Source organism: Stegodyphus dumicola, chromosome 2, assembly GCF_044657685.1.
Source record: "Stegodyphus dumicola isolate Sdum_Otavi_A_Nest chromosome 2, ASM4465768v1".
Taxonomy (NCBI): Eukaryota; Metazoa; Arthropoda; class Arachnida; order Araneae; family Eresidae; genus Stegodyphus; species Stegodyphus dumicola.
Window position 1 is genome coordinate 96,518,662 of NC_140769.1, and position 22,935 is coordinate 96,541,596.

A 22,935-nucleotide genomic window follows, 5' to 3' on the forward strand; every position below is an offset into this window, starting at 1 on the left:
TTTTTCCGCTCATACACAATGTAAAAAGGTAGAAACGAGGTGTTTTTTTCCGCTCCGGCATAATGGAAGGGAAAGGAAAATTGATTGCCATATATTAAGAAGTTAGTCAAGTGAATTATTCTTGGTGTAAACTGAAAAATATTCGCCAAGATAAATTTTTGAATTTCTCCGTAAATTGTGCACGAAATTTTACAAAATTTAATATTTATGCATAATTTGAGTCGTAGAATCGAAATATAGAAAAACATTGGTATGTTATTTTAAAAAAGGTCTAATTTTGTGTCAAAATACCTATGTTAGAACAATGCTATATGTAAATCTAATACATATTTTAAGTCGCGCTTTCGAGACATGAAAACCGCAATTTGAATTTCGTCAATCTGCCCAATAGAATGGGAGATATAGAACTGTCCCTTTTTTCGCAGTGTACATCATATTAGTAGAATCGCTCACCGTTTCCCCCCAAAAAAGTCTAGTTAGATTCAGAAGTTATTATTTTCTACGATTTCATATACCATATACGAGTAAGGTGTATTAAATTTTAAAGGCATTAGGAAAAATGAATTACCACAAAATTTTCCCTGTTACTAAAGCAAAAATACCTATAAAGAAAAAAAACTAAATTGTTTTCCATACCAACGATAAAAATAGACTCCATAATCACATCAGTGATGATTGTCTTGTTGAACAAAGGAGTCTCCCCCGTGTCTCGAAATGTAGCGCTGTATGGAACAACGATAGCGACGTAGAAAGTTCCGACGAGGATCAGCCAATCCCAGCACGTCTTGAACACACCGTAATGAGACAAGATGAAACGAGACTTCTTAATAGCTGCGGCTTTGTATTCCGGTAGAGCCGTCGTATGCAGCAAGTTCTAGATAACAAAAACAGGAACAGAGAAAAATGCAATTAAGATTAACAGGAAGCTTAAAATTCATTTGCTCCAAATAATACAGAAAAGGCACGCATTATTTTCCCAGACGAACAATGAAAGACTCAGCATTTAGGCCTTGCAGTGAAAAATTGAATCAAGCAGAATGATTTCATCGCGGAAGTGAAACTGAAATGCCTGAATGGAAAATATTCTTTCTTTATTAGTAGCGACGCCATAAAAATTTAATTAGTTGGAGCGTGATGAATGAAAAGGAATGTAATTAAAGGATAATTTGCTGAGGAAATTTTCGAGGCATAAATATTGAAGGAACGTTGCTTACTTCTGTTATTATATCGATGTGCCTCCAGAAGCAAAAGCTAATCTTCATTGCCAATGTCATGAAATACTCTAAATTTTAAAATTCTGGAGAGCAAAGAAAATAATCTAATTTTTAAGTTTATCTACGCTAGGGGTTTAAATCTTTATTTGTATTCAAGTATAAAAACGTTAATTCATAACGCTGGTACTATGATCATGATACGCCTTAAATTAGATAAAATTAATCAGAGCACAGTACACGGAATGAAATTGCAAGCTCTTTCTTTTCGGAATTATTCTAAGCACAGTTAGTTTAAAGATACAATTTTCATATGGATATGTAACATTCAGATATATATCATTGACTGAATTCCCGAATTGGATAGTTATCCTTGCCAAAAGATCAAAATAGATCAGTTGGTCCAAGTGTGCCAAAATGATGAAGTTTTGCGGTTCTTTTCCTAGAGAGAAATGGATTTATGAATAAAATTATTGGTAGAAAATCACTCGTTTTTATATTATAAATACAGAAACCATGAAAAGACACATGCAGTCAAACAAACATAGATGCGCGGGAATCTTAAGCGCAGATATTAGTGTTTGGCAGAGTTGGACTTCCATATTACTCTGATTTATGTATCCGCACTCAGGAAGTTAATTTGAAGCAGGCGGAATATTTACCTTACTATCCAGTAGTCCATCATGCACTAGACCTTCCATGTGATCGCAGGTAAATAAACTGGGAGAATGTGTTCACATTGAAGTGCTTCCGACTGTTATGAATGAAATGTGTTGGGGTTCTGTCATGCGCAAACTTATATCATGGCGCAGCGACTGTGGGACATTTTTTTTTCTGTTGCACACATCTGCATCTCCCTGATTCATTCTTAAAAGCCGAGCTTGAAAGAGGATTGTTGAAACGTTGGCAACATAGAATACTGACAGAAGAGTCCGTAGAATTTACCCCAAAATAGGTCTGCTTCTAAGAAGTGGCTCACCTCACTTTACTCAGTTTTTAACAGGGCATAGGCCTTTCATGACTTGTTTGCATCGCTTTGCGTAACGGGAAAGTGAGTACTCATGCTGGGTGGCTTAAGATCCGGATCATTATGTGTTCGTTTGGCAGAGAAACTGCAGAACATCACCTTAGACAGCCAGCAGAGATGCACGTCCGTGCAAGGGGTGATGTTGCTTAAAAAATCTTTTGTAATTTTAACAAATCCAAAATAATTTTTTAATGTTTACTTTCAATATCATTATTTTATATTTTGTTTCTCAATTTCTTTTCCCGGTTTAGTTATAATTATTTTTACTTTATATCGCCTTAATTAGGAGATAGTGGCTATTGATTCTTGCGTATTTGTTGACATCGCGACTTTAGCTCTTGTCTCCATTTCTGAAGTACCACTCTTGATTATTGAATATAATTTCACATGACTAGAATTTTTTCACATTATACGAAAATACTAAAGGGAATCGCAATGCACTTTTCTGAAAAAGTTTCACGGGTAGGCATATCACTAGACGAAACGTGAAGTCACACTCGATGACACTTTTCAACACTGCACACTTGGAGACACCTCATTTCATAGCCGACGAAAAGCAAAGCACAGGGAGACCGCTTCTGTCTCTACTCCTGTTAGGATCTATGCCGCCGCTCTCATCTGCCTCCCTTTTTTAGAATACTATGATGCAGTGAATTTAATCAGAATGATAATATGCCTTTTGACTTGAATAAAGATATGGAGCTATAAATTTAAGTTCTTCTGTGTCATTTCATGCCAAGCTTCATTCCTGTGCCCGACTGCCAAAGTATTACAGCTTATTAATTAGCCGGTAGGATATTTTCTGCGTGGAAAAAGCTTCTCTGGAATTATTTTCTACGGACTTGATATATATTCTACGGATGGATATTTCTGGACTTCTGTGTAACCGTAACATGTTGCTGAAAATAAAACTGAAGATTTAATCTGCCTTCGTCTCCAATTTCCTAGTCATTATGGATCAGCACTTCTACGCCATCAAAATTCCTGTTCCTGTATATATTACATATATATATTAGTTATCTTTTAAATTAATGTTATCTTTTAAATTTTAAAATGTCATGTGTTCTAATTTCAATCTTGAATAATAGTGTATATTACATTACTTAATGTATTATTTTATCTTTTTATATCAATAACTCTCTTAAATTTTAATTGTCGCACTCAAAGTGTTACGTAGCTGATCGTACCAAATTTATCCATGTCACACAGTCATATCTTTACCTATATTGTAATTATCTATAGAATCCATTAACTGTTCACATTGGAGAAGCCCATCAACATTATTTAAGTTGTATCAATCTATCTCCGTACACGTTGACACTGAAATTATTCTCCTTGCCCGAATTGCACTATTCTTCCATCGCTGAACCATTGATTTGTTTGGCCCTCTTTTTTGCATCCCTTACTACTCCTTAAAGTACTAGTCTTACACAAAACACAACCAAAGTGTTTCGCTAACTTCTGAAAAGGTCTGAAATGCAACAGTTTATTTGACCTTCCGCCAAACATAAGCCTGGGGAGCCTGTAATCCAGAAATTTTTGTAGCAAAGTTAATTCCATCAGTGGGGACACCTGGCTTATATGTTAACTGCGCTCCGCCGTCGATGAAAAGAAAGGAAGCTACCGCAGTCGTTCGAGAGACACCCGAAATATTTGAAATATTTTAAAACGTGCGTAATTCCATTCGCCGCTGATGTCATGCTAGTGTTACAGCTGGTGGCCGAAACTTTGACCTCCTTCTGTTACCTCCATTAATATCGTAATAATTACATTTTGATGATTGAAATAATGTTCTTCACATAGGTATTGCTATTTAATTTCTATTATTGTCTGCATATTACCACATGACGAGGCAGATAGCAGTCGCAAGCTTTTCCGTTCTCAAATAAACTAAAATCAAATCAAACTTTACGTAACGATGGCGTTTCCGAATTTGTAACTGTTATCCAATACCGATTCGTCTTTGACGAACCTACCTCTCCCAGACGTTTGACCACGTGATTGCGAATCATCCTGCATAATTTTGTGTTACGGCTATTTTTGCAACGTATGCTCATATGCTCATTTCCTGTTAAAGCCTGGTTTTTCTCAAAGGATATTTTTTTTTCTGTTACGGATTTGTTAATAATTATTTAAGTTTTCTTGTGACGTTGTATATTGTCAGTTTTAATGTGTTTTGTGAATTTTTGCTAATTGCAAAAAGCTTAGCAATCGTTTTAATGCTATGCCATTTTTGGTCGCAGATTCGATTCAGATCTAAAAGTGGATAGTGGATGTAAATGTGAATTAAATTGTAAGAAAAGGGACTACATGACATGAATTTATCACTTTTTGTACTATTTATTCACTTTTTTCTGAGAAAAGTCTACAAAAAGTGATAAATTCATGTCACGTTTTGAAGTTCCGAAGTTAAATTTAATTCTTCTTAAACTGATATAATTTTCAATAAATGATCTTCAGTTGCTAAGTTTTTATCAAGTTCTCGGGGTAAAATATAAATGCAGTCAATACGGTAATGTTATTATTAATAGTAGTAGCTTAACTACTGCTATTAACAATAATAATAATAATGCTGAATATTGTTCTGTGAAATTATGAGATAAACAGTAATGCTATTATTTACCAGGCATGTATCAAAAATAGTCAGAAAATTATAAATATGAGAATGTGGCTTTGAATAGTGATCCCACCATGTGAAGGAAAAGGTATCTGACTTGCTACATGTGTCATTCAAGCAGTAAAGCATATAAGGATTGATAGAGGACTCCAACGGATGTCTTTACTACCATTCCAGTATTTGTATTTGATTCTCATATATAAATATCGAACTCAAGAATGTTAATTTACATATTTTAAGAAAATTCACAGACAAACATCTTAGTTCATTTATGATAGTTTTAAACATTACTGTAACCTTTTCATCAGCTCAGAAGAGTTCATGAGCTCTTATAATAACTCAGAAGACTATATGTATATATAAATATAATATACGCAAAGCGAAATGGCAGCGAAAACGTTTCTTCATTTTAAAATTACAATTTATCATAAGTGCAAAATTAAATCGCCTTTGTTAAATAACCATTTAATTACAGTTTAAATTAGAGAAAATGAGCTGGAATAATAAATTCTAATTGACTGTGGTAAACAGAAAAAAGTGAAGGCAAGATATTTACATTGTTTAATTTAAGTTTAGATTTCATCTTGTCTTGTCTGTAGTGTCCTGACAACTGGTAAAGAACAGCTCTGCTCCTTCGTCTTTGATAGTGATTTGATGGTAAACAACCTTCCAGTTCCACCTGATTTTCAGTCACTGAAATGAAAAATAATTGCTAAGTTAACATTCAAAATATGTAACCGTATTCTTCTAAATGTAATAAATATTCGCACAGAAGTTAGCATTTTCATTATTACCCTTTTGTATTTGAAATATATATATTCATTAGATGCAACAGATGTTAAAGTCTGGTGAACTACGTGCCATGCATGTGTCTTAAATCAGAGACCTTATAAATAAAGAGCATATATAACCTTATAAATAAAGAGCATATTATGAAACTTCGTTTCCATGAAACTTCGTTTCATAATCTGAGACCTTAAAATAAACAATTCTTATGTTTTAATAGCTTATATTAATTTCTAACTATTTTATTATGTATTTATGTAACTTTCACATTAGCAAAATCAACTGAGTGTTGGGCTTTATCTTGAAATCAGAGAACAGTGGGTTGGAGGGGGGCGCGCAATTCCATGTTTGTACATAATTTTCAATTTTTGAAAAATCGGAAAATTGACAGCTTGCAATTGAGCAGAGTTTTCAAAATTCCTTCCTCCCTTTTTTACAATCACAGGAACTTGAAGTAGGCGGAAGGGCAATACAGTTTGAGTAATAAACATGACGGCACATGATACCAGTTATCATGTATAAGTGGTATATTGTGCTGTTGGTAACAAACATATAGGGTATTTTCTCCTTCCTTTCTGCATGCATACGTGATGTAACGGCAACACACTCGGCGCGTATTCGAGAGGTCCAGGCTTGAGTGTCGGCGAGAACATTGCTCATTCTTCGTGTTCCCTAATTAAAAAGTCCAGTGACTCTACACTGGCGGCTGAACTAAAAGACGGTGGGTGATGATGCTTCACTACCAGAATTTGGTGATTAGGTCCTTTAATTCCCAGTCACTCTTTAAAAGAGGGAGTATATAAGGTATTTTCTTCCTCCTTTCTGTATGCCTTCATGCTATAACGGTAGCACACTCGGCGCGTATTCGAGAGGTCAAGGTTCGCGCCACGGTGAAGGCATTGCTCCTTTTCAGTGTTTCCAATTTCAGACATCCTAATGATACTACAAGCAGAGACGTTAAAAGGATCTATTAACAGAAACCAGATATGGTACCTGAATATCTACAGTAAACCTGCTTCAAGTATCCAAATAAATTCCTATATCTTGCATTTCTCAACAAAAATAAGATAAATTATACTTTTCTGCGACAGAAAAACATTTCATTGTTCTGAGCTTTAGGAAAATTTTATGGAAGTTAACAGATTTTTTAATTTAATGTAATATTATTAAATGGGCGTTAACCTGTTTCAAAATGTTGTGCTATCTTTTACATCTGATAGAGCAAATTACTCGTTATCTGAGCTCCATTTAACATTTACCGAAAACTGCAGTAATCTCTTTAGCTATATGGAGGTACGGCACGCCAAATGTTACGCCAAACAGAGCAACGTTCTTCATTTCTGTCACTTTTACTTGTTAATACTGAAGCTTATTGAAATCCCATTGGCTTGATGGTAGGAGAGCCGACCGCTATACCCTTGGGATTGAGATCGAATACTGGAAAAAGACATGGATGTTTGTAAGTGCATAAGTGTCACTGGATCGTGGGAATACTTAAAAGCAGTCGATTAGAAAGTTCCCTCGAGAGGTTTGTGTTAGGGAAAGAAGAATGGGAGACCTTTGGATTCCGCTTCCCTGTAGAACTTGAAAATTGGGATGCTGTTGGAAATTCCTTACAGTCACCTATAAAGCAATCCAAATTCAACCCAAGACAAAATTCGTGGGCCTTATTCGGCTGCAGGTTGACATCAGGAAGAGTAGAAAAAGTTTACAAAATCATCAGTTCATGCATTTCTGAAAGAAAATGCATTTCCTAGCTTAGCTTAGCAAGTATTTTTTCTGAAATCCAATAAAATAGGAAAATGCACGTGCTTACTTCATGTTCACTCCATTTTATCAGAATCAGCAATAAAAATAATCTTCTCCCTTTGTATAGATAATTTATTGCGTTTGTAAATTTTTAAACTTAGCAGTTTCTTATTTTGCAAATATCCAAATATGCATTTCTGTTATAATCCCATTTGCCGAATCTTAAAGGTGTTTAGAGTAAAAAATTAATTTTCTTTCTTTCTTTGATAACTGTAGGCTTTAAAATAAATTATTACCGTTCCATTTATTGTGGCACCTACAAAAGTTAAAAGAACATGCCTATTTGACTTCCTGTGACATTTTTCTTTTCTTTTTAAATCGGCTTGATTTAGTTAAAATATATGCTGTCGAACAAAACATAATCAATACTCTTAGTGAATGGCAGAGTTAAATTAAAGCAAACATGTGACGGGATCTCTCAGAAAGCAGTTCAATTTTTTAGTAGATTTTCAGCAGTAAATATAAGATACTAAAATGTATTTAAGAAATTTGTGGAATAAAAATTGTTAGGTATTTAAGATGGGAAAATAATAAAAAAAACTATTTCGCTGCTTTTAGAAAAATAAAAATATGAGCCTGATTAGCCTCTTTTATTTTGAATAATTGCGATGGTAACAGAATTTTCTCTGTTCAGTTTTTAGCGTTGTTGAATGTTGCTATAAAAGAAAAACCACGTCGCTTATTCAAGGTATTCCTGCGGTGATTTTGAATCGCTCTAACAACATGACCATTTATGTAACTAAAATAACTTGGTGGAATAGGGTTAATGAGTGCAACGACCTCTTGTATTACTTGCGCTGTTAGGGTCTTAACCGACACTGCAGATTCAGCTTCACTTTCCTCTTTGAATCCTCGGGCAATTGTTCAGCTAGCTGCTCTTAATCTTTCGTTGAAAGCTCTCAACTATTCTAAGCTTGGAGCATTAATCGCCCCTCAGACCATTCCAGCGCCTACTGAGGGCAGTGCCGCCCACTTAGAATGTCACTGTTAGCACCACTGAGACATATTTCATTTGCTATCCCTTTCATTTCCAGTCTTATTCTTACAATTTTAATGTTGAGTTTGTGTGCATTCAAGCTGAAGCCTAGCTAAGATTTACATAAACCAGTTGTTTCCAACTTACTTTTAAATGTTTGTTTGTTTATTTGTAAGTTTTCATTTGTGTTAATTTAGTTTATCTGGTCGATTGCTTTTTCTTTTGTGTATGATTATTTTAATACTTTGCTATCATTGAATCATTTGGTGTTACAGTTTTATTATAATGCAGGGAAAATCTATAGGTAAGTCTGGTAAAGATATGCTAGATAAATGGCGATGGATTTAACAGATCAAAGTGACGCGGATGTGAAATGCAGCAAAGTAAACCGAATAATAATTAGAGACTGATATGATATGCCAGTCAATAAATACACAGAAGAGCCTAAATAAAAGAGAAACACACAAATTATTCAGCAACGTAATCTTAGATTGGCATTTATACCGAAAAAAAGAATCAACTTTTAGGGAGATCTCTTCTTCTTCCCCCAAAAAAGTTGTCTTAAATTTTTGCTTTGCCTTCAGAAGAATAAACCAAGTCTGATCGCCCTCGAAATCTATAGAGTTTCATTTAGAATTTATGTTAATCTGAGATTGCTTTTTCCCCTAATTTTAAGGAAAGATGATTGCGTAAATCAGGGATGTAGAAAAAAGTAGATATAAATTTAAAAATAAAAAAACCGGGAACATTCATTTCCTGAAATTGTGAGCTTTGTAACCTTCTTGAACCATAACGCAAGGTTAAGATCAGTATTTTAGAATTCTTTCATGAATGCACAGATAATGGTAAAATCTCACTAAAGCAATATTAACTATCTTCGCTACGCTTCAGTGTGAATAAATGTTATAATCTGGTACTGCAGAATCCGCGAGTGAGCAAGTAAAGATAGCTGTTTCATATGAAAGGCTGGTGTAACCGAGAGAAGTTTCAAAAGGCTTAAAAAAATTACTTTTTACTCCAAACAGGTTTTGTCTCTGAGGGACTATTCTTTTCGTTCTGTAATTTCGGTCGAATCACTCTGAATGTCCGTTTCACTTTTCAAACTGTTGCCACCAAATATTATCGCCCTGTATTATATTTGAAGAAATTAAATAATGAAGAATCTGCATAATGTATGTATGTTTCTCGCATTGTGATAAAACAACGGTACCTAGAGCTATCCAATTTTGAATGACATAATCCTACTGCGAATATGGGCATCTGGAAGCCCAAATTTGAAATTTGGAATTTGTTTTGTTATCGATTTCATATTTTGTAAAACTTTAACGAATTTCTGATTAACAAACTCAAGGATTTCAAAGCGAGCAATGGCAATACAGAAATTTAGATGTGGCATTTAGATACGTCGTTAGATAGTTAGATGCGTAGGCAGCGACATTCGTGATTCGAATAGTGTACACTAGTGCGTACATAAACATTTTTTGGTGCTATATGCCGGGAAGTCGGCTAATATTCGAAAATATGGATTCGTAAGTATGGATAGCACGGTGTGAAGTGTGCGAAGCCTGCGAAAAACAGGTAGGATAAGTTTTCTATTTTAAAGTAATTATGGAAGATCCTGTCGCTAAGCTTAAATCGAAACGCAAAGTATTAAGGACGGCAGTGTCCCAGGTACTAAAGAAAATTGAGACAGAATTAAGCAAAGATGACGTTAGTATAAATGTATTAGAAGAAACTTTAGACATATTAAACGAAAAGGCAAAAACTCTGAGTGATTTAAACACTCAAATAGAACAGGATTTCAAGGTCCCAGAGGATGAATTTGAACTTGAAGTTTCATTCGCTCTAGAATATGAAGAAAAAATCCAACTGTGGCAATTTAGAGCAAGAAAAAAATTGAGAGAATTACACAAACTCGAAAATTCGGATCCTAATGAAACCGCTTTAGATTCCAAACTTGAAAATAATGAAATTATTCGCCTTCCAAAATTGACTATCGCTAAATTTTTTGGTGATTCTAGCAATTGGCAGGAATTTTGGAGTGAATTCGAGGCAGCTATCCATAGCAATGACTCATTATTGAAAATAAATAAGTTCAGTAACTTAAAATCATTACTAGGTGGGGTAGCTTATAATGCCGTTTCCGGACTCTCGCTTACAACTGATAACTTCTATAGCTGAACTACGATTCAGCTATAGAAGTGTTAATTAACAGGTTTGGGAGAAAAGATTTGGTAATAAATGCTCACATGAATAAACTGTTAAATCTTTCCTCTGTTAGAAATGTAAGGGATATAGAAAATCTTAGGAATTTATATGATCAGTGTGAAACTCAAATTAGATGCTTAAAGTCAATGAACGTCGTATCAGAAACTTACGGTAGTCTACTTTGCCCAATATTTCTAAAATTAATTCCATCAGAGATAACATTAGAATACAGTCGCAGTAGAAACAGTGACCAAACATGGAACGTTAACGAATTAATGGAATTTATTCGTAAAGAAATAGAAAGCCGCGAAAGAGCTACGCAGTTAAATGAGAGTAGAGAAACAAAAACAAAACACCGAGCGGAAATGATTCATAACTGGAGGCATAAATCAAACGATCGTCTCCACTCCGCTCACGATAATGTAAACAACAAGCGCAGTAAACAGTTTGAAAAAAGGTTGGCCTAAAACGTATGAATATGTTGCTCCAGTCGCTAGCAGTAAATGCATATATTGTGACGAACTACACGATTCAGAGCGCTGCGAAATTAAAACCGTGGAGGAGAAAAGAAATATTTTAAAATCTCAAGCTCGATGTTTTTTGTGCCTAAAATCTCAGCATAAAATTAAGCAGTGTAAGGAAAGAAAAATGTGCGAAATATGTAATAAAAAACACAATAGGTCTATTTGTTTCCAACTGTAAACCAAATCGGAGAAAAACTAGGTCGTGTCGACAATTCCATCCGGTAAAGAAGATGTTCAGATTAGTCAATTAAAAACCTAAACTTTCGCGCAGTGCATTGCTACAAACGTGTACTGTGATGATACGTCCATTTTCTGAGAAGGATAATTTAGAACCAGTTCGTATTCTATTAGACAATGGATCGATGAGAAGTTTTATAATTCGGGACATTTCAGAGAAGTGTTAATTACCTGTTATTCGGAAGGAGACTTTGTCCGTATTTGCCTTTGGGGTTAACCAGGCAACAGAACAAACTTACAATGTTGTTAAAGTCAAACTAGAAAACAGAAGTGAACCATCCCTAAATATAGAAATTGAAGCTTTAGAAACTAACCAAATATGTGCAACTAATTTGCCTTTCCCTGATATCCCAGTTTCCAAAATTAACAAAGAGTTAATAGGATTACAATTAGCTGATTCTTGTCAATTCAGTGATAAAAATATTGCTGTTTTGATCGGAGCAGATTACTATCATGAAGTAATAACTGGTAGACTTAAACGTTTTAAAAATAAACTTATAGCTTCCGAAACAAATATTTGGATGCTGCCTTCAAGGCCAGACTGATTCTAACGGTAAATTGTTAAACATGGACATTATTGTTGACGACAAATTGGTCTCAACACAGTTAAAGCAGTTTTGGGAATTAGAAACATTGGGAATTGAACAAGGGAAGGAAATTAGTAAAATAGATAATGACATTTTAGAGAATTTTAACAGAACTATCAAATTTAAAGAAAAGCGATATGAGGTTAAACTCCCTTGGAATGAACATTCGTCTGAATTAAAAACGAATTACGTAAATGCAGAAGTTCGCTTTAATAAACTGGTTAAAAGGTTAAGAAATGATCCACTGCTTCATCAGCAGTATGACTCAGTTATAGAACAGCATTTAAAAATGGGTATAGCTGAGGAAATTGATCTAAGTTCTGAGGAAACAGGAAGAATTTATTACATGCCTCACCAGCCAGTTATCCGACTTGACAAACCCGTGAGAGTTGTATTTGATGCATCCAGCCATTCGAAAAATGAATACTCTTTAAACGATTGTCTCTATTCCGGTCCTAATTTAAATCCACCATTGTTAGAGATATTAATACAATTTCGTACACATAGCTTAGCATTTACTGCCGACATTGAACAAGCCTTTCTTCAGATTTCTCTGTCACCTGAAGATAGGGATGCTGTAAGATTTTTGTGAGCAAATAACCTTACAGATAAAGATGGGAAACCTAGCACGAAAATACTTAGGATGACTCGCGTTTTGTTTGGAGCTACATCCAGCCCATTTTTGCTTGCCGCTACTATCAAACATCACATAAATAATTTTAAAGAAACAAATCAGAAAGCAGTTAAACTATTGAACGAATGTTTATACGTAGACGATTTAATAGGTGGAGATGAAGACGAAAACGAAGCCAAACTCATATATGAATATATTAGATATATTTTGAAGGCTGCTGGTTTCAACATGCGAAAATGGAAAACAAATTGTGGGAATCTGCAGGAAGATTTTGACGAATACGAAAATGGTGAAATGCAGAAAGTTCTGGAACAGAAGGTATTGGGATATAAATGGAATTACAAGGAAGACCTTCTGAAGATAGAATCACAAAATTTAACTAATCAAGGGAAAACAAAGTTAATGACAAAAAGAGAAGTTCTTGAAACCATTGGAAAGCTGTACGATCCCATTGGATTCATAAGTCCATTCACTATTACGGCAAAAATACTAATGCAGGAAATTTGGCAATTTGGGGTAGACTGGGATGATCCGTTACCATTGGACTTTGAAAACAGAATGAAAAAATGGATTAATGAACTGTCAGCAATTCAGGATGTAAAAATTCCGCGACATTACTTCTGAAAGACTAACAAGTCTGAATTGAGAGATATTCAAATGCATTGCTTTACCGACGCAAGTCAGAAGGCATATAGAGCTGTGATATACCTGCGATACGTCACGACGGACAGTGAAATAGGAAGTAGTTTTGTCATTTCCAAAACCAGAGTAGCTCCACTGAAGAAGCTGTCCCTTCCAAGATTAGAGCTGATGGGGGCGCTCATCGGAGCAAGATTAGCCTCGAATGTGAAAGAACATTTAGAGAAAAGACTCCAGATGAATGTATATTTTTGGTCAGACTCTTCTGTTACGTTACATTGGATAAAGGGCGATTTAAATAAATGGACGCCATTCATCCAACATCGAGTAATGGAAATACGAGAGAAAACATCACCTGGGTCCTGGAATTATTGCCCTGGAGATGAAAATCCGGCTGATATGCTGACCAGAGGAACAAAGACAAATTCCACGAAAGTAATAACGTTATCTAAACTACGAAATAGTGACATGTGGTGGCATGGACCTAAGTGGCTATTACAGAGCATCTATTTGTGGCCTAAACTTGCAGAATCAGTAAGAGATTTCAAGGATCATGAAGAGCTTGAACTTCGAAGGGGAGCTGTAGTGAACTCAACAGTCACAGGTGAAAATTCCATAGAGAACGAATTCATTAAAAGGTATTCGTCATTCAGCAAATTGATTAGAACTACTGCGTGGTGTTTAAGGTTTGCGAACAACTGTAGAACCAATCCACTATTAAGAAAAGAACTTTTTTGTGAGTGCTTCTGAACTACAGAATGCAACAAAGGTGCTAGTCAAATGTGTATAACATTCTGAATTTCAAGCTGAAATTAAGTGCCTGCAGTCGAAACGATCAGTTTCAAGTAATAGTAAGGTTTTATCCTTAAATGTATTTCTGGATGAAGATGAACTTTTACGAGTTGGTGGGAGACTACGTTTCTCCAATCTTTCAGAAGACCAGAAACATCAACTTCTTTTACCCAAAACACATCATTTCACTGAATTACTCATAGATTGATAATAATCTAGAGATTTTTGTGATAATACAAAAATCTCTTCATTCGGGCGTTCAAACAACACTTTTTCTTATTAGACAATTATACTGGATACCTTCCGGACAAGATAGAGTTAGACGCGTTATAAGTAAATGCATGACGTGCTCTCGAACAAGGAACCAAACCATAAACCAAATGATGGGAGACTTACCTAGAGATAGAGTTGTAATAACTAGACCATTCGAAAAAATAGGGCAGGACTTTGCAGGTCCAGTTATCACCAAGCCTAATTTGAAAAGATCTAGAGTTACGTTAAAATCATACATAGCGATATTTATTTGCCTTAGTACAAAGGCTATTCATCTAGAAGTAGTATCGGATTTGTCTACTGAAGCATTTGTAGCATGTCTTAGAAGGTTTATTGCCAGACGATCTAAACCATCCATTGTTTGGAGTGATAACGCTACGAACTTCAAGGGAACGAAGAATGCTCTTGATACACTCTTTAGAATTTGTAGATCGGATCCTATTCAGCGCTTTAGTTCCGAAGAAGGTATAACATGGAGATTTATTCCTCCTTCCTCCCCGCATTTTGGCGGGTTACGGGAGGCTAATATAAAATCAATGAAGAGAATTTTGACAAAGATCGCGAAAACGACAATTTTAAACTTTGAAGAGCTGTATACATTAATTACACAAATAGAAGCCTGCTTGAACTCTCGACCTCTATCACCTATTTCGGCTGATCCAACAGATCTTCAGCCTTTGACTCCAGGTCATTTCCTAATAGGAGCTCCACTTTTGTCGATACCCGAACCGAATGATTCTGTAGATTCTTTGACCTTGTCTTCTAGATGGACCTTAATTCAAAAACTTAGAGCTAATTTCTGGAACCGTTGGAGCGTGGAATATCTTAATCATTTGCAGAACCGCTCAAAATGGAATCAAGTGAGATCCAATCTCAAGGCAGGACAACTAGTCTTGTTAAAGGATAAAAACAAGACACCCATGAAGTGGACACTAGCTCGCATCGAGGAAACCTTTCCTGGTCCAAATGGACTAGTACGAGTCGTAGACGTCAGAATTTCAGATGGAATCTTTCGTCGAGCCGTCTCCAATATCAGTCCACTCCCATTTCCAAATGATGTTGGACAATCGTCCAACGGGGGCCGGGATGTTCCGGTTTGACCAGAAACTTTCACTATGCCGATGTTCCGGTTTGGTTAGAAACAAACTTTTCTCTGCCTCGAAATGGCAACAGTGAGAACTTGACTTTCGATTTGTTATGACGCAGCTTAAACGCTGCTCATGAGATGTAACATTAGATTCGATTCTAGATTCTAAATTAGATTAATTTTAGTATTTTAATAAATCCTTTAAAGCCTAGATTGAGTATTTGATCATAGAATTATAGCTGAACCATCGCTTGCAGAAATTTAGATGTGGCATTTAGATACGTTGTTAGATAGTTAGATGCGTAGGCAGCGACATTCGTGATTCGAATAGTGTACACTAGTGCGTACATAAACAGTGTTAATTAAATAGGTTTTAGCTCTGTAACTCAACTCCATCCCAGAAGTGTAAATAATTTGTATTTACGAAAACGCTATGTGCATCGCGACATAGTTGCATAACAATTAGTACCAAGGAGTGTAAAGCTATGGGAAGTTTCATAACTTTATGCATGTGTGTGTGTGCTCTTCTTGTCACTGAATTTGATGAATAGCCAATAATCTCCACTGATAAGCCAATTTTATTATTAATACTCGTCGTTCTTAATTTTTCTAGTTTCTTTGAGTTAACCACGTCTCAGCTTTGGTTTCTTAGTTGTTATATTTGAATAACAGGAATTAATATGTCGCTTAGAGCCATCATTAAAATTCACGATTGAAATGAAGGGGATGTAAAATGTATGTATTCATGAATTTCTAGTTGGCAGAAAATTAGAAATGAAATCATAATTAACGCAAGTTTTGAAATAAAGGGATTAATTAATTTAGAAATAAAGGCATCATTGCATAAGTTTTCAAAAAGAAGGAAGAAAAAGAGTAAATTTTACGATTCTCTTCTCCATCCTCATCCATCTCCATCTCGTCTGTTTTAGTTTTAGTGATATCTTTATGTGACGCCAGGAACAAAACCACTTCATGCTTCTCATTCTTAATTGGAACAATATCTAGCAGGCACCAGAATGGAGTTGTAGCTGAAAATATATGATAACAATAATGTATAGAGAGAACATATAAGTTCAGTCTATTCTATAATAAAACAAAAATATTTTATTAGAATTACATTTGTACACTCGGCACACACAAAAAGACAGTTCTATATGTCCCATTCTAGAGGGCCGATTGATGAAATTTAATTTGCGTTTTTATGTCTCGAAAGCATGACTTGAGATATATATTAAATTTATATATAATATTATTCTACCATAAGTATTTTGACACAAAATCGTCCTTTTCCAATATAGCAAATATCTGAAATCCTATAACAAATATCTGAAACGACACAGAGTGTGTTTCCATATTTCGAGTCTACGACTAAAATTATGTGAAAATGTTAAATTTTGTAAAATCAGTTCAGAAACTTACCAAGAAATTAAAAAAAAATATCTTGGCGCACATTTTTGAGTTTGCACCACTTGGCGAAATTCTTAATTTACGAGAATCTATTCTCCTTTCCCTTTTGATGTGCACGAGCGGAAAAAAGGGTACATTGTCCATTTTTTCCAATAATTAAAAAAGTATAAACCCCATTTCACGTTATTATCGCTTATAATAAATATACCAAATTTCAAAATGCACGTATACATAAATTTGTGTATATTTTGGAAGATTTTGAATGAAAAGCTCAAAATTTTTGCAGGCTTTTCAAGGAATGCATCAAGAATTACTGTTGCAAAAGTTCTAAAAGTTGAAAAAATTACTAAAAAATATATAAAATAAATCAGAAAATGTCCGCGAATTTCATTTGGAATTAACTTAAATATCGAAATGTGGAAGACGAAATCAATTAAGTGTTTTGAGATTTGAAAGATGCAAGTTACATTTCATCAATAGACTCAGTAGAATGGGAGATATAAAGCTGTACGATTTTTGTGGGGCAGAGTGTTAATGAGTATATGAAAGCTCTGAAGTGCTTCCTTTCTGTTTCAGATTCATACAGAAATTTTAATAAATCAGATCTGTAAATATATTGCAAACGTTGGCTTTATATTATTCAAAAACTGCATATTATTAGTGTTCTTTTTACATATCTAATCACTCAATAACCATTCCATTTCATTCACAAAGCGAGTAAATTCATGAAGACTATAAATCAGCTTTAATTAGATATTAATGGAGAAACGACCTGTCCAGAGAATCTCTTCTAACTTTGCGTTTGTTAGTAATCAGCCAGTCAAGTTCTATTGAAGATAGCTCTATTGAACTACGATTACTTATGATATGATAAAAACATATAAAATCGTATAAAATTGCAAAGAGAAGCACAGAATTTGATACAATTCAGTGTAGGTAATTAAGAGAGGCTGTTCCATACTATTTTGGATGTATTTCATACTATTTTGGATGCTTATAGATGAAGTAAATTATTTTAAGCTGGGTTTACCAGTTTGCTCCTTGCAGCAATCACACACTTTGCAGGAATACTATAAATAGGATTATTTTGCATATACCTCATGAATTATTTTATTAGTTTTATAAAATACACAATTTTACCTTTTTATTTTCACTAAAAATGTGTTCCTTTTCGTCGCACGCGTTTATTAGAACTCGTTTTTTAGATACTTTGTATTTCATAAGGAAAATAACTACCTACATTGCTTTAGTTAACAAATATCTGAATATGCCGTTTTAAATCTCTTGTCCTTTGACTCCGAAAAATTGGAAATGTTTCTTTAAAAATGTTGGCGAATTAAGCGAGTAATATTCCAAAGATTATAATAATTTCCATTAGCCAATCATATATACTGTATGCAGCTAAGTATACCAGTTCTCTTCACACCAGTTTAACTCTTACTACGCCGCATTGTTGAAATTCATCAATAGAACACTTATTTTTAGTACCAATAATAAGTTCATTAGAAGTTAAATAAGCTACGGCTGAGCATGAATCATAATTACATAGAATGCTTCACTTTCAGAAAACACAATGTTCAAAAAGCTTCACTACATTACCTCAATTCTCTGTATATATATATATATATATATATATAAACAGATCTGTTCTTGAGACCCATAAAAATAATCTTGTTTTGAAATCCAAACATTATACTAAACATAAAACATTTATGAAAATTTCGAAACGCATAAACTAAACGAATTCTTGTGATTTTACGACTTGGATCAATACTGATTAGCCTGATATTGATAAATAACTATTTCAGACATTAAAATAGCTAACTGCATTAAAATGTACATGACAATAGGTAGTTTTATAACTTGAATATAATGGAAAGCTGAACTCATTTTGTAGCACCACATATTAATTAGATTAAAGATAAAAATGTTGAATTGCTTAATAATAATTAGATTTTACCCAACTGTATATGCTTGATAAAATGTTTGATAATTATGTAAAAATTGTAGCTAATACTTAAGTATATGACAGTTAAGTTATAAGTTAGTTATGTATATGACATTAATTTCTATAAATTATGTAATAATAATAATAATGATTTATTGAAACAAATAATAATAATTCAATATAATAAATTACTGCTAAATTTCTTAAATTGTTATTATAATTACCATTACATATTTATTATTATTATATAATATTCCACTACATCATTTATTTATTATAATTGCATATTATTAGTATTATTTTTAGGTAATAATAAATAAGGGATACATTGGCGTGAGGCCTGGAAAGAGGAAGCTGATTTCAAAATCAATTTAAATGATGCATACAAGTATAATTTGCATTTTGAGAGCTAGAGCGGATAATGTACGATATTTTTATATTATAATAATGTATTTTTAATAGCGATAAAGAATGAGAACAAAACTTCATTCCGAGTGTTAAAGGATTTATATTTTTTTACCTCGTGAATACTCGGCTACTACGTATAATGTTACAAACAGCGTTTTTAATGTTATTTTCTGAATAAGTGATGTTTTCATGCACAGTACGAGAAGCATCAACTTTGCAATTATAGTTTTTAAGATCTGTAATGCAACTAACTAAAATTTTGATAGCTTTAGTAATTAATCAGTTTGTTAGAAATTCAAAGCGAAAGAAATAAATCACATTTCGAATATATATATATATTATGAATGGAAAGGAGTATTTTGATTAAAATTAGTATTTATAAATTTAAGTCCATGGATTTTATCTTCACCACATTAAAAATAATAATTTTAGCTAATTAAATTAGACTTGATAATTCAGTAGGTATTCCATTATCCGCTGGATAATCAGTTATCAGTAAATAACTTAAATACTTATGATGAGTATAATACTCACGCACGGCTAAAAACTTTCAATTGAAGAAAATCAAAAGAATAATTTTATTTTAAAAGCAAATTCCCCTTTATATACATTGGTTTAATAAGGGGATAAATAATGCGTTTTGAACGAAAAAATAAACCTTCTGCTGTTGACTGTTGAAAGTAAAGATAAGCTGGATGAAGAAAGGTCTGAATCCTTAAAATTATTCGAGCTCAAAAACATGTCATAAAAAAGCTAGTTTTTCCCTTCTTAAGATAAAAAGTAGATTAAATCTTACTAACACAGAAGATATTTTTATATCCTTAGACTTTACTAGAACTACGAGGCAAAGCTATTCACTAGAACAACGGGGCAGAATTATTTCAGAAACATAAAATTACAAGATTGTAGAAAGACTTGTGTTTAAAATTTCCAGCACTAATTAACATAATGTTCTTTTGAGATTTTTGAACCTAGTATATCCATGTTTATAGAAAACTTTTCGCAAAGACACTGATAAGGATTACCAAAATTGTTTCCTAGAAAGAGACAATTTTATACTTTAAATTCGGAGTTGGTAGGTTCGAATTATAACGGGGCAAATTATTTCAACTGAGTATTTTGTTAACTGAAACTTTAATTAAGCCACCTTGCAACAAATATGATGAGAATGTCTATATATAAATCACTCCAAATATAAGTATGCCCAAACGGAACCGAAAAGCATACTACTTTGATTTGTTTGATAGTGATAGGGAAATGGTTTTTTGTAGTTACGATTTTTAAATTCAAAGATGAGAGGAATCTTATGAATGATATTTTTTATATCACAAGAAGGTCAGTGAAGAACACATGCAATAAATGAACATAGTATTGAAGATAACAGAAGATGACGGAAACACAAGGAAGATAATAGAATATAAATGAAGAAAACAAAAACAAAGAGCTCTTTTGTTGTCGAGTTATACCTCTATTATGTATTAGTTATACTGCTCCTGTATGCAAACCTCTATTACAGTATATCTCTATCGACACAAATTTTAAGTTTAATTTCTGTTCCACCCCAATCAAAGCTACCTTATGAAAACTTATAAAAAGAGGTATCAGGCTAGGGCAAAAGAAACTGATCTACGCCTGCAAGAGGAGAAAAAACATTTTCAGTAATTTTTCCTGTACAGTAAGTTCACTCACATGTGCCACAATTCAGTATGGCTACATGTAAATCTGTGTTACATACGCATTAACAAAAGTGCTGTTTTATTAAAATATTCGGTCTGGTTGTATTTTATTTGGGATAGTTCTTAGTTTGCTATTCATTTGACTTCATAATAAATTCTTTATTTACGCTGATGGGGTTTCCACATTCACAAATGAACATAATACTCACATTTATCAGCAAAACAAACAAGAAGATTAATTTCTCGAACTTAAAATCTGAAATCCCGTTACCTGGCTTCAATTTTGGCTCTTGCAGTGGTATTCAAATTTTGTCTACTAAAGGAATCCCCATAAAACTAATAATGTTTCCGAAATCCAAACCATCTTTAGTAAATGAAAAAACATTAAAAAACATTGTTAAAAAACATTAAAAATAAAACACTGTTGCGCGTATTTTATGAAAATGAAACCACGTTCATTACTCCTAAGGACAGAGCATTTGAATCTTCGAGTCTTGAAAAAGATTCGAAATCCGGAAAGCTGAATTCCTCGATCTTTCGAATTTTAGCCTTACAGAATATTAAACATTTCATTTAAAAATTTAGAAAGATTAGTTTTATTCAAAGATTGGTATACAAACGAAGTTAAGCTCTTTCCAACGCTGACGCCACTTACGTATAAAAGTGGAACAAAGACGAAAAAGTAGTAGGGAAGCTGATACTGAGCAGAGTAGGAGTCACTGACGTCACACGACAGCAAAGAAACCTTGTAGTATAGTAACGAAAGAATTTATAGAAGAATCTTGGAGTCATGTGATAGTAACCTTTGCTTTTTTCACCTCCAATAGAAACTCTCTCAAAGAAAATGAGGCAATCGCTGAAATTTCAGTAGACGTTGGGTTCAAAAATATCATCTTGTGGCAGTCCTGAGTGTCCCATTATTAATTTAAAAATGAGAATTTAGCGTTTGGTATTTGCTATTTATATGTAATAACACTTTAAGCAATTTCCCTTCTGACTCTATTTTTGTTTGATATAAAATTATTCTGAAAATTCAAAACATTTGATCTGTTAGTTAAATATTTTTCTTAGTACGGAAATTGAGAAAATAAGCATACAGATTCTAGATTTTTAAACAAGCATTTCTTTTACTAAATTTCTGTTGTATTTGCTAATAAATGTAGGCATATTCTCAAAAGTGTAGTTATAAATTTGGTTTTCATTAAAGGAAAATTTTAAAATTTTGCTTTAATTAAACATTTCTAAGGTGTCTGAATTTTATTTCTTATTAGTATTCTAATGTCAAGGATACTTAAAATTTTAAGAAATTTAAGTATACAGATTCGAAAAACTTTACGGTTAGATTCATCTCTAATTATCTGATTGAAACGAATCTGTTTCATACAATTTTACCTAACCGTAAGTTAGGTTATTCCGATATGAGAAAGCCCACGAGTGCAACACTAATAGGGCAGAGATGCCTTTGTGGAGCACTTCGCAAGGGAAACTGGTGTGTATTCAGAAAACCAACCATGCAGCCATGCCATTGATTGGGCAACGATTGAGATAAAACTGTCAGTACTCAGTGATATTTAGCCACTCGGCCACCAGTGAGGCCTTAATTAACAATAACATCGAAAATAAAAATATTACAGGTTTAGTTGTTACATATGTCTTTATTGGAAAGATAATTCCAAACATAAAATTTAAAGGTTTAGTTTTCTTAGCTATATGGTGCTTAAAAATTCTTTCGAATTCTGAATTGTTGAACTTCACAGAAAAGTTGTATGAAGAACAAGGGTACCTTGGAACACAGTTTGTACACTATATTGTATGTAATAATTTAGTTTTTCCCCTGATAACCTCGAAGCTTCAATAAGCAAAAAATAGACTACATGAAAAACAATTGTGAAACATTCATTGGGCTTTTTTCTGAAATCAAAAGTGAGATTGCCGAGTAAAGAGCTAATGTCTGCAGTTTTACTTTTTTCTATTTCTACGAAGCATTTTGTTTTATAGATTTCTGTCTTATTATATTTTTAACTAATTTAAAGTTTTGTAACGCTATCCATTAATTTAGCAAAAGGTTGGCAGTTAATTTAGCCCCCAA

The 22,935-nt window shown here is 33.5% G+C and overlaps 1 protein-coding gene across 1 annotated transcript in view; it reads right to left on the reverse strand.

Annotated features, from left to right (window-relative positions):
* The window catches only part of Elk (Eag-like K[+] channel), a 933,814-nt gene that overhangs the window by 76,020 nt on the left and 834,859 nt on the right, over positions 1 to 22,935 (reverse strand). Inside the window, exons 7-9 of the mRNA XM_085810949.1 lie at positions 16,292 to 16,435; positions 5,412 to 5,548; positions 637 to 874 (exon numbers count right to left, since the gene is read on the reverse strand). Of these exons, the coding sequence (XP_085667075.1) occupies positions 637 to 874; positions 5,412 to 5,548; positions 16,292 to 16,435 (519 nt within the window). The remainder of the gene's footprint in view (positions 1 to 636; positions 875 to 5,411; positions 5,549 to 16,291; positions 16,436 to 22,935) is intronic.